The sequence below is a fragment of the Halichoerus grypus genome, chromosome 4 (assembly GCF_964656455.1).
Source record: "Halichoerus grypus chromosome 4, mHalGry1.hap1.1, whole genome shotgun sequence".
In the NCBI taxonomy this organism is placed as follows: Eukaryota; Metazoa; Chordata; class Mammalia; order Carnivora; family Phocidae; genus Halichoerus; species Halichoerus grypus.
The window spans coordinates 161,219,853-161,232,379 of record NC_135715.1 but is presented as its reverse complement, the minus strand read 5'-3'; the positions used below and the strand labels follow the sequence as shown (position 1 = coordinate 161,232,379).

At 44.2% G+C, this 12,527-nt stretch overlaps 1 protein-coding gene across 1 annotated transcript in view; it reads right to left on the bottom strand.

Annotated features, from left to right (window-relative positions):
• Positions 1 to 12,527, bottom strand: part of KIAA2012 (KIAA2012 ortholog) — a 102,849-nt gene that overhangs the window by 32,078 nt on the left and 58,244 nt on the right. Inside the window, exon 13 of the mRNA XM_036098612.2 lies at positions 3,380 to 3,517. Coding sequence (XP_035954505.2) covers positions 3,380 to 3,517 — 138 coding nt within the window. The remainder of the gene's footprint in view (positions 1 to 3,379; positions 3,518 to 12,527) is intronic.

Sequence of the window (12,527 nt, the reverse complement as noted above, 5' to 3'; positions counted from 1 at the left end):
GTCATGTCAGCAATTATGATTATTTGCCTCTCTTTCCATTCTCCTTTTCTGCCTCAATATTTTTTTTAAAGGTTTCTTTTTTTTTTTTTTAAGATTTTATTTATTTGACAGAGAGAGACACAGCGAGAGAGGGAACACAAGCAGGGGGAGTGGGAGAGGGAGAAGCAGGTTTCCCACCAAGCAGGGAGCCCGATGCGGGGTTCGATCCCAGGACCCTGGGATCATGACCTGAGCCGAAGGCAGACGCTTAATGACTGAGCCACCCAGCCGCCTCCTGCTTCAGTATTTTTATCTCCTACTCTCAAACCCTGAAATTTGCAGTGCTTCCTACATGCACCAGGAAAAATGAATGAAATGCCCTGTGGATATGCAGGACATGCATAAGTGACATGTGCAGAATGAGCTGGTTTCTATAAAGCTCCAGATGCTGAGGACAGGACTTTCTCTGTTTGATTCACCATTCTTTTCTACACAAGCCCTGAGATTAGTCCTTTTCTTCAATACTTAAGGATTTCCTAAGAATCAAGGAGCTACCATGTCAAGAAGGGGAAGGTTTACTTAAGGAGAGCTTTTAACACTGAACATTCTCAAGAAAAGGTGTGATCTTTTGGGCAAGGACAGTCTGGGAGTGTGTGCTCTGTGGGTCCCCTGCAGAAGCAGGCTGAGTTACAGTTTCTGTGAGTCTTGGAAAGGGTTGACTGGAAATTGGGCCTTGGGAATGACAATGCCTTCCCCTCTGTAACACAGTGCCAATATTGCTGAACAGAAAGTGTAACTTAAAAGCACTATGGACACTAAATACACAAAAATAATTGTAAAATTCTACACTCTGAATTCTGCAGTTTCTAGATGCTCCATAAATATATTTATCTCATTTCCATAGTAATTATCACCTTTGAACATACTATACATGTTGCCTAAGGCAGGACAAGGATCCTGGTCTCTTTTGTTTGCTGATGTGTTCCAAATGCCCAGAAAGGTCCAGACACATAGTAGGTAGCAGATGCTCACTATGGATTGAATGAGTGAGTAGTGATGATGTTGATGATAGCCCATCCCGGGAAGTACTAACCATAATTCTTTAGGCCCGAAGGGGAGAACTAAACTGATGCTACGAAAAAAAGGATAGTTTCATTAGTATAAGTATTTTGGACTAAATGGTGTTCCTCCAAAATTAATATATTGAAGTCCACCACCAGTACCTCAGAATGTGATTGGACTTGGAGACATGGTCTTTAAAAACTTAAAATGAGGTGGGCTCATCATTGGCATGGGCTCTAATCCAATGACTGGTGCCTCATAAGAAGAGGTAGGACAGGACACAGACACACGCAGAGGGAAGACCAGGTGAAGACACAGAGAGAAGACAGCCATCTATAAGCCAAGGAGAAAGGCCTCAGAAGAAACCAACCCTGCCAACACCTAGATCTCAGACTTCTGGCTTCCAGAATTGTGAGAAAATAAATTTGTTAAGCCACCCAGTCTGTGGTACCTTGTTTGGTGGCCCTAGCAAACTAATATAATAAGTAACGAATTAAAGCAATTATTTTGAATACTTGTAGCATCCCCCCCCCCGCCCCACCCCGTCCAGAATCATTCTCTCTTATTGTGGTTATAAGGACCCTCTTTTTTCTTTTTGAGATATTCCTCCCCTCTGCCCTTTTAGTCCCTGTGACTTCGGGCTGGGCCAATTAGTGTATTCTAATTTCCTTGCCACAGTGATTCATTTGGGCATGGGCATGTGACCCAAGTTTGGCCAATGAGATTCAGTTCCAGAATGATCTAGAAAAGAGAAGTCAGTGACCATCTTGTTACATGGGGAAAGAGCCTATCTAAGAGGAAACAGAGGAATGCAGAGCCCAGTCACGGAGTGAGATAGCTTGGGGACAAATACATGATTCTTCATTGAAGCGCCACACTGCAGAGCTGGGATTGGAGTAGCCCAGAGGAGATGTAACCTGAGAACTCTGGATTAGCTGAGGTTGGAAGGGTGACCCTCATGACCTCCCAAGTCTCTGACAGCTTACAGCATTAGATAGTGCCCCCATCACGAACCCTGCATGTATTTGGTTTCTTCTCCTCTGTTTCTGTCTTTCCTAGTCACTTTTTAAAAAAATAGATCTTATTTTTTAATATTTTTAATAGATTTTATTTATTTATTTATTTGCCAGAGAGAGAGAGAGAGAGAGAAAGCACAAGCTGGGGGAGTGGCAGGCAGAGGGAGAAGCAGGCTCCCAACCAAGCAGGGAGCCTGATGCAGAACTCGATCCCAGAATCCTGGGATCATGACTTGAGCCAAAGGCAGGCGCTTAACCTGACTGAGCCACCCAGGCGTCCCTCCTAGTCATTTCTTTTTCTTTTTTTTTTTAAAGATTTTATTTATTTATTTATTTGAGAGAGAGAGAGAAACAGCATGAGAGGGGAGAGGGTCAGAGGGAGAAGCAGGCTCCCCGCTGAGCTGGGAGCCTGATGTGGGACTCGATCTCAGCACTCCGGGATTATGACCCGAGCCGAAGGCAGTCGCTTAACCAACTGAGCCACCCAGGCGCCCCCTTCTAGTCATTTCTTATCAAGGGCCTGGGATGTTGCTCTCTAGGGTTGTACAAAGGATCAGAGATCCTTCCATGCCAAGCCTTGCTTGGTTCCTGATTAGTTTCTTCTACTCCCTGATCATTTATTCCCAGTTCATTCAGCTCTTGGGGTGGCAAAGAATGGGTAAGAAGAGGACCCTAAGCCAGAGGGCTGTTGGATTAGAAGGGGGCCAATTTATGGGGCCTTCAGTGAGCACCTTCCAGTGCCAGGCACTGTGTTAGATGTTGGGGCAGAAGAGACTACTGCAAAGGTGGACAAATGACATCCCCACCATAGGAACGCTGAGTACCCTTAACTAGATATGAAGCTGAGCTTAGGAGAATAATGAACTCTTAGAGAACAGAAAATAAGGTCAGACATTCAAAGAGGATATGCAGTTGACTTGTAAATAGTTACCAAGAATCAGTCTTCTCCGCTAATCAAAATACCAGCTCTACTCAGTTACGGTGATAAAAGAGTAACAATTATTTTAGCTACTGTCAAGATAAAATGAATTATATTTGCTTGTTTTATGAGGTAGTTCAAGGTTATCCTTTCTACTCTCTTTTCTCTGTCCCCCACCACCCAAACCAGACACCCAACTGATTTGTCCCCGATGGCTGGCTGTGATTACTGTCCTAATTTGTTCTTCCTTCATCTGCTACAAACTGCCTATTTTCTGTCCCTTCTGATAAAGCAGGAACTCTGAGGGACTTCTGAAGCTGTTTTTGCACCATGCAGAAATGTATTAACTGGAATGCCTGTGTATGTGTCTATAAAACCCCTCGCCTTCTCAGTGTGAGATCACCTTCAGGAACGGCGTCATGTCGATGTGCAGCTTGCGTGTGTAAAATTCTTTTCTGTTTGAACATATCAGCCCTTTATTTATACAACTTTGAGGCTCTCCTGTCTTCTGAGCTGCTGCCTCCAAGGACTGCTGGGCTCCCTGTGAAGAGAAGCAGAAAGCCCAACTTTCATAGGAATGATATACAGTGCAACAAGAGCTAGTCTAAATCCCCAAATATTTATAGAAAGTAATTTTTCATCGTTGGAACACTAGTCATAACACCTATTTTTACCATCGAAGACACAGGGGACCCAGATGTATAGAGGATAATCCAAGTCTGGTTATTAATTCATACCTGGGGTCAGTATAATGGGAAAGGGGAAAAAAGGACCTTCCTGTGTCCCACGATTGTAATCATTTTATTTAATCCTCACAACAACCCTGTTCTTGTTATTCCCATTTCACAGATGAGGAACCAGAGGCTCTGGGAGTTACTTAACGTAACTTGCCTAAAGCCATAACAGCTGGTAAATGGCAGAGCTGAAATCACCATCTGCCCCAGACTTGTTTTTTTAATGAGATCTTTTCAATACTTGTATGGCTTCCACAAACGGTTATCAAATCTACCTTGTAGATAAAGTTATAGCAAGATTCCAGTTTATTTGCAAGCTTAAAATGTATTTGATGTGTTAGGAGGAGTGATTTGAACGAATCTAGCAAGAGGGAAGGAAGAATGGGAGGCCCTGGGGCCTCTTCAATCTCTTGGGCCACACTCTCTCCTGTTACTACAACAAGCCAATGATGTCATGATTCAGAGCACAACAAAGTTTGATCTGGAGTTGTTTCCAGCCCATGCTCCATACTGCAAGCTGGGTGATCTTTCCAAGATGCAAAGTGGACCACACCAGTCTTCTCCTCTGCTGAAAACATTAAAAGGCCCTGACCCTCAGCATGAAGGGCAACCCACTTAAAAGACCCTTCTTGCCTGGCCCTGGACCATCTCTCCTGCCTCATTCTGTCCTTCAGCAAATACTTATTGAGTGACTTTTCTATGCCCAGTAGAGCAGATATGACAGTGCAAGAGGCAGACAGAAGTCTCCACCCTTGTGAAAATGGCAGACACATTCCATTGGGAGGGAAGAGATAACAAACAAGTAAACATAAGTTATGTCTGCCAGTGATTTGTGATATGAAGAAAAATAAAGCAGAGAGGGGAGTAAGGAGTAGCTGGGGATGGCAGTCGAGTCTGCAATTTTAAGCAGGGTACTTGGGGAAGGGCCCATAAGAAAGTGATGTTTGAGGGGTGACTGGGTGGCTCAGTCAGTTAAACATCTGCCTTTGGCTCGGGTCGTGATCCTGGGGTCCTGGGACTGAGCCCCGCATCCAGCTCTCTGCTCGGCTGGGAGCCTGCTTCTCCCTCTGCCTCTGTCTGCCCCTTTGCCTACTTCCGTTCTTTCTCTCTCTCAAATAAATAAAATAAAATCTTTAAAAAAAAAAAAAAAGCGATGTTTGAGCAAAGCTCTGAAAAAGGCCCGGGCAGGTGCCGTGGGACTCTCTGCAGGAACTGTTTACCTCACTGTGGGAATAGCAAGTGCAAAGAGCTACCACCAACACTGACCTTTCAGTTCCCGGAGCAATGTCCTTCCCGTTCCTGAGAACACATGCCTCCCTTCTAATTCCTCCTCATTCTTCAGGTCTGGCTCATCTGGGCCTCTCATGACATCCCGCAGCCCTGAGCACTTCCCCCACTGCCCACAAGGATGCTCATGCTGTGCAGCCAACTCGCCTCCCCACTAGACTATAAGCTCCATGAGGGCAGGAACCACGACTGTGCTGTTCCCAGGTAACAGCAGTGCCTGGCACAGGGTCTGGAAACAAATATACACTTGGTAGGTATTTGCTGAACAAAAGAGTAACAATCACATTGGGGCAAGCTATGTGTTATGGCCCAATTCAGTTACAATGGGGAAGGCCAGTGAAGACGTCGCTACAGGAATTATGTGCAGACCTCCAGAGACCTGTCCTCTGCCTAGCAGTGGCTCCTCATTTCCAAGGAGGAAATTTGTTATTTTTCAGGGCTGATTTGCTGGGGTCACTAGTTTGCCATGAGATCACTGTGGGTGTGGATTTGATCATTTCCATATTTTCTAGGAGACTAAATCTCAGATGTCTGTCTCTCTGGGCCATTATAAACTCCCACTCCTATAACATTTATATTAAAGTATTAATGATGAATTAACAGTTGGGTCCCCACAAACAGCCATCATTTTGATGAACACCTCCACCTATTTCCTTTGTTTTGAAATGTGGCTAAAGACTTTTCTGGACAAATACATATCCAATTTTTTCTCATCTCAGTCGTATATCTGATTAGCTCCTTGGAGTGAGACAGCCCCTTCCTGTTTCTAGATCAAATGAAAACATTTGGTCCAAGCTAGACTCAGACAAAAATTTTGAAGCTTTCTAGCTTCCAAAATCATGCATGAATCACTGGGTGCAATAATAGAAATCAGACAATACTGATTTGAGGGAAATTTCTCCATTATCTTCAAGAGCAGATTTTGTGTTAGCCCAGGAGACAAAAGCATAGTCACAGCCAGGTCCAATGGCTAGAATTACTTTAACTCCTCATGTGGGGCTCAGACTGAAGAGTAGGGAGTTGAGAGGCTTTGAGAAAAGTCTCTCCAAATCACTGACCTATACATCTTTTTTTTGGTTTTTCCTAAGTAGGCTCCACGCCCAGTGTGGAACCCAACATGGGGCTTGAACTCACGACCCTGAGATCAGACCCGGCCTGAGATCAAGAGTCAGACACTTAACCGACTGAGCCATCCAGGCGTCCCCGGCCTGTAAATCTTTTGATAAAACAATTCTTTTGACTGTATGGCTCATCTCCTTAACTTCTGGGGCCATGAATTCTAGCTTGATGGAATGTCTTCATGAAGGCTCTATTGTCACTGGAATGCGAAGAACTGTTTTTGCTTATTACATTCAAGTGTTCTAACAAATAAATGATAGTGGAAGGGGGTGTGGGAGATGGGAGGAAAGAAAAGATTAAATATATGAAGAGGATTCTGGGAGGTGGAAAGAAGAGGAGGAAAGAGTCAAGAAAGTTAAAACCAGGCAAGAAAGCCATGTGTTGGGATGGGTTTGCATTTATTCATTAAGCTGACATTTACTCGGTGATACGTGTCAGACAGACAAACATGTACAGAAGCAGAATGATTTTAGATAGTGATAAGTCCATGAAGACAATGAAATGGGATAGGATGGAGGTTGAGGGGAAGGGGTGGGACTTGCCTTTGGGTGGCGAGGAAAGACCTTTCTGAGATGACTGGAGCAGAGAGCTGGGTGACAAGAAGGAGTCAACCATGGAAGGCTCTATCTTTAGCCGTCAGAGTAGCCTGTATCTAATTATTCAGAGGTAAAACCAGGCAGGGGTCCTCTGAAAAGGAAAGTGGAATTCCTGATTGCTAAGCCTGTTCTGACCGGCCCTCTGGGCTCCCTAGAGGCACCCTTCTGTTTTCTGGGTGGAAGAGCCATCATAATTGACCCTTGCAACTCTTGGGCTATTTCGAGAGTGAAGACAGCAGAATAAATAGTAAACAGGAGTCAAGGTATCTGAAGATGCAGAAGGGGGAAGAAAGCGCAAGGATAGACAGAAGGGAAGGAAAATGGGGGAAGTGGTAGAAAGCAGAGATACCTGAAGCTTTTTTGTGTCTTTTTTTGTGCAGGCTTCAGTGGGAATGATTACAAAACTGGTGGAAGGGTGAAATGTTTAGCAGAAAATCAAAACCCACCTATACCGTATTGTAACTAATATTTTCATGTTCTGCTAAAAACACCTGGAAGCCTTTCTCTTCAGTAAATGAAACAATAAAAATTAATGAATGAGTTAATTTGGTAAAGCTGATTTGAATTGCACAGAAGGTGTTGCGTAAGTACTTGGCATTTAAAAAGTTATCTGACATTTAAAAGGAGATGGCTGTTAATGAATTCAAGAGCTAATCTTATACTCTGCCAGAGAGTGCCATGGAAAATCCAGGATTATTATCTCGCTGTAAACATAATGTGATTCAGTTGAAAGCCAGAACAAAAGAGAGCTATGGGCTCTAATACAAATACCCATATGCACACATACATAATGCAGGAAAACTTACGGAGGATGTCCATTAAATAAATACCATTCCTTTCTTATTTCCATGATATCTGAGCCCCAAACTTAAAGAAAAGCCCTTCTCTCTGGTCATTTTCCCTCCTCCTTTCAGCTTGTCTATTTTGAAGGGTCGCCACAATGGATCGGCTCTACAGTCACTGGAACGTCTTACCTGAAGAAGGAAAGCAGGTTCTAAACTCAGTCAGCTAGATCTCCACCCATGCGTCCCACAGAGCCACCAAAGATACAGATCTGTCCTGCAGGCATCTCTCAGACCCTCCTCTTTACTTCTCCCACTCCTTTCTAATTGGAGTTCCCCATCTCCATAGTTGCGGCTTAATGGCTCCAAGAAGAGCTATTGTCCCTCATTAAGGAGGCTGCAACACTCTCACTGTCTAACTGCCTCCCACGCAGCTCACAACTTCATTCTGCCCAAGAGAAAGCTGCCAAGAGTCTCTGGGAACCTGTGGGCAAGCTGAGCTGGAGGAAGAAAACAGAAGGAAGGAGGGCCTTTGTAGCCAAGATCTGAAATGTGCTGGGGCACACACCCCATCATTATCTTAATGCATGGAGAGCAGGGTCGGGAGGCCTTTGCTGAAACCCTTATGTGGTCTATCAAGTTGTCACATCAAACCTCTGTGCACACAGGGCATTTGTCCCCTCCTGTGAGCAAACAAAAGGAAAAGAGCCAGTCTCTCCTTTGGACCACCAGGCCCCCCTCCTTGGCTGAGAGTCTGTCCCTCCACTTTCTTGGGGGCTGGGGGGACTCTGAATCCCAGCGGGGATGGACAGATCTGAGAGATTTAGTCACTGGGGGTGGGGAGGGGTGAGGAGGGCTAGGATTCTGAGCTTCCCCCTCACCATGCTCCCTACTGGGTGGGTGGGGACCAAATCCTGGAAAGGGCCACTCCTGCCAGGGAGCCATGGGCTGAAGGGTCTGGCCAGTTCCCCAGCACTTGGCCTTCTCAGGCCCTGTTATTTCTTGCCTGTGGAACTAAAAATGGGCGGTACGAATGGGGACACAGTGGGAGCTGAGGGAGAATGGAGCCCTGCAGGGCTCCCTATGACTGGGCTGCTTGGGGAAGGATCTGAGTGGGCCAGGGTCTCTGTATACACTACCAACTCAGGGTAACTGGGAGGGGACCCAGCCTGTGCAAAGTCAGGGACCCCAACCAGCCCAGATCTCCCTCTGAGACCTTATCTCTGTCTAGGTTTCCTTGGCCTGGAGGAGCAGAAGACCTCTAGTCTTTAGGAGGCCAGACAGAATACCAGGATCTCAATTCAATAAACTGGTCTGCCTGCACGGCCTCTTTCGGAGGAGAAAGGACCATAAACCATGGTGTGGTTCCACTCACCCCAAGGGTGCCCAGCAGTCCATGTGCCCATCACCTGGGTTCATCCTGTTCATCTTGGCCACCTGACATCCTGGCCCACTTTTTGTGTTCTAAAGGCAATTAGGTGCTGGTAAGATGGGCAGAGTGGATGGTTTTGGGAGGGGCTCTGCAAGGAGGCATGGTGGACAGACAGTTTGGTTGGAAGCCAGAAGAGCCTTCTTATTTCCCCTCCTGGCACAAATTTTGGTCTCCATCCACTTTTTTATGCTGCAACTCTATGAAAGGAGATTTTATATCCTCCTGAGTGTTTAGCAAATTAGTCCCAATAGCTAGCAAACGTAGATTAGGAAGAGAAACACTGCAATCTCCAGTCTTAATTTGTGAGAGACTCATTTAGGGACTTTTGCCATGTCATTAAGCTTTTTGTGCCTCAGTTTCCCTACCTATACAATGGGGCCAACCAACCGCACTGTTCCCCTCAGGGAACATTTGAATAATGAAACCCAGGACACCTTAATTCCATGGACTTCTACTATCAGGAAGTAAATCTTATCCATGAGTTCTAATTGATATTGTCTTCAGTTTAATTAAGTGCTTTGTTGACACAACAGAATCATTGTTTATCTGGCTTAGCAGGAGCTGGAGGAGAAAAATTTTAAGCCAAAATAGTGATCTCTTTTGCCCCAGGGGAGGTAGAAACTAGCTTTTTCTGTGAGGGGGTGTCTGGCTGTCTTCAGGCTGGAACTTTGCCTGTGTTTGAGAGATGACGCATCCTATTTTAGACCGGGAGATGAGAGGTGGTGGGGTGCAGGGTGAGAAATCTGAACAAGCCCCTACTTTTTTCTAACCCAACACTTTAACCCAAAACTGTGTGACTCTTCTTGTTATCGCTGGGTCTGGTGTGACTTTTCCAATCTGACAGCCAACCGAGAGACAAGGAATATCAACTTGCAAACTGATTCCACTCTAAAAGGTCATTTAAAATCAGTCGATTTTCACTAGAAAAAGAAATGATACCCATGTTGCTTTGATTCCCACATTGGCCCATAAAAGTTTATCTAACCCGTAATTTAGCTGGACTAAAAAGCTGAACTAGCCCTGGTAGTGCTGGGACAGCAGAGGGCCGGAAGGAAAGAAACAAAGATCTCCTTTCCCTTTCTTTCCCACCCCCTTCCTTTCCTTTGGGCCCTCCTGTCCTCTGACCTCTAAGTTTTCTTGGGCAGCCCTGTGCTGGGTGGGTGGATGGCTGGGTGGGGGGAAACGGGGGTTGGGCCCTGCCAGATACAGTACTCCTGACTCCAAAATTCTCTGCCTGCCCCCTGTCCCAGGCCTTCAACTGTGCTTCCTTAGGTGCAGGACAGAAAACAATTAAAAAAAAAAAAATTTCACAATGAGATATGAGAAACCCAAAGGAATTTCTAATAGAAATATAAGCAGTGAAACAAAATCCAGACAGCATGGAGGGTATTTGGTTGGGGGGACAGTTGGGCTTAGGGGTTGGGGGTGGGTAGAGTGAGGGATGGGGACAATGGTAGGTAGACTGGCTCACAGTCCTTTAAATTATTCCTACTTTTCAAGCTTCTCCTTTTCCACATCTGCCCTTTTCGATTGTATACAAGCTCCAAGTTCTGTTTTATAATGGCTTTCAAGCAGAGAGCAGGGGGATAGAATACTTTACAATTGTAATTTATTGGGATGGCTTAGTGACAAACATTGTGCTAATCCCTTTCCATATGTTGTTTCATCTAATTCTTGTCATGACCCCCATGAGGGACATATTATTATCCTTCACAGATAAGGAAATTGGGCCTCAGAGAGGGTAAATAACCTGCCTGAAACCACACAGCCAGTTGGGAAGAAGCTGGGATCTAAATGCAGCTTTGTGGGATTCCCAAACCAGCAGACCTCTTTGCAAGTGCAGGTCACAGGCTGAATGGGACTCTGTCAGTCATGACATGTTTCCTTATCTGTAAAATGGGGATAATAACTGTAACTACTTCATAGGGATATCGTAAGGATTAAGGAAGATAATCAACGCTGCACATAGTAAACCTCAAAAACATTGGCTGTTATTATTATTTAAAAAGACACTCTCAAGATAATGGGGAGAAAATTGTTGATATTTATAATAAAATGGAGGTTCATTATACTAGTCTCTCTACTTTTGCATGTGTTTGAAATTTTCCATAATGAAAAGAAAAAAAGAAAAAGAAATCAACTAGGCACCTATCATGTGTCTGGTTGGAACTAGCAGCCAATAGATCAATAAATACAGACTTCCTGGAATAAATGATAGAGTGAAAATTAAAAAAATAAAAGCCTTGGTTTTGTAATTAAAAACAAACCCCTCTCAGTAAGTTATCCTTAAATTGTCAATGGAGTTTGGGGCTGACAAAATAATCCAGTGGGTGAGGTTGAACCAGAAGCTGAAGTTTGCTTAGATCTTCAAAAACCTTTGAATCAAGCTCCACGACCAAAACTATTTACAAAGTCAGGAGGGAGCAAGGGGAAGGGGGAGGAGAGGGGACGAGGAGAGAGAGGGGACCAGCATGGAACCTGGGGAAATTCTGTGCCATGCCTTTGGAAATGAGAAACAAAAGGTGGGGAGTAAAGCCTACTTCTCTGGATAGGGAGATGCAGACAGTTAATTCTCTTAGGAATCAGTAATAGGCCCAATCTTACTTATCAGCCTCAAAAAGATCTCCAAGAAGAGTGCCTAGTGATATCTCCTATCTGCACATGACCCAGAGAGTGAAATACCAAATTGTGCCAACCAACAGCAGGAAGTATCTGGAGAGTGTGTGAGTTCTTAGAGAAATGTCATCTGAACTTCCACATCATTATCACTGGAAATAAAACAAGTGCAATCTCCAAATCCTATTTGGAGGATTATAGCTTTTCTACCGAGAACATGGTCCTTAATGTCAACTAAAGATTAATTTGTCAATTTTTTTCCAGTAGCTACCATGTGTCAAGAACTGTGCTAAATACAAGGGATACAAAGGTGAATAAGGCAAAATGGGGGTGGGAAGGGTGGGGGGAGTCTGTCTTTAAAGATTAGTAGCTTGTTCTTTCAGATAACTGCCAAAAAATTCAACAGAAGGCAGGGTATGCCTCAGAAGGACACTGAAACAAAAGGTTACCTTTGTACCCTTTTGTACAAAAACTTAGTGTGTCTACAGGTGGGTTTTTATGTGTATGTTGTTGTTTGTTTGTTTGTTTTTGTCCTGCAAGAGGAAGGCTGAAAGGGTTATGTACACCATCTGTGAAACCACCAAGGAAACAGATGGGGTAAACACAGGTTTATTCAACTTAAATCCTAGTGTGCTAGAATTACAGGCTACTCTTTGAAATCCCAAAGAGGTAAAATTAGGACACCTAAGATCAAATATGAATTCATACTCTCAAAACTCATAAAACCTGAACTTAAGAGATAATATAGGTTGAAATAGAAGTGGCTTTGTGAAATGGGAAAAAGGGACATAATTCCAGTTTAACAGGATTTTTAGGACGCTACCAAAGTTATAATCCCCACAAAGCAACAAAACAAAACTCAAGATAAAGCATGTGAGAAAGGATGTTTGCTTTCCTTAACAGAGGGAGAAAACTGACAATGTGAAAACTGGTGAGATTGTTTCTTTCTTATTTTAAACAAAGAGATGCAGTGATTCTTGGGAAA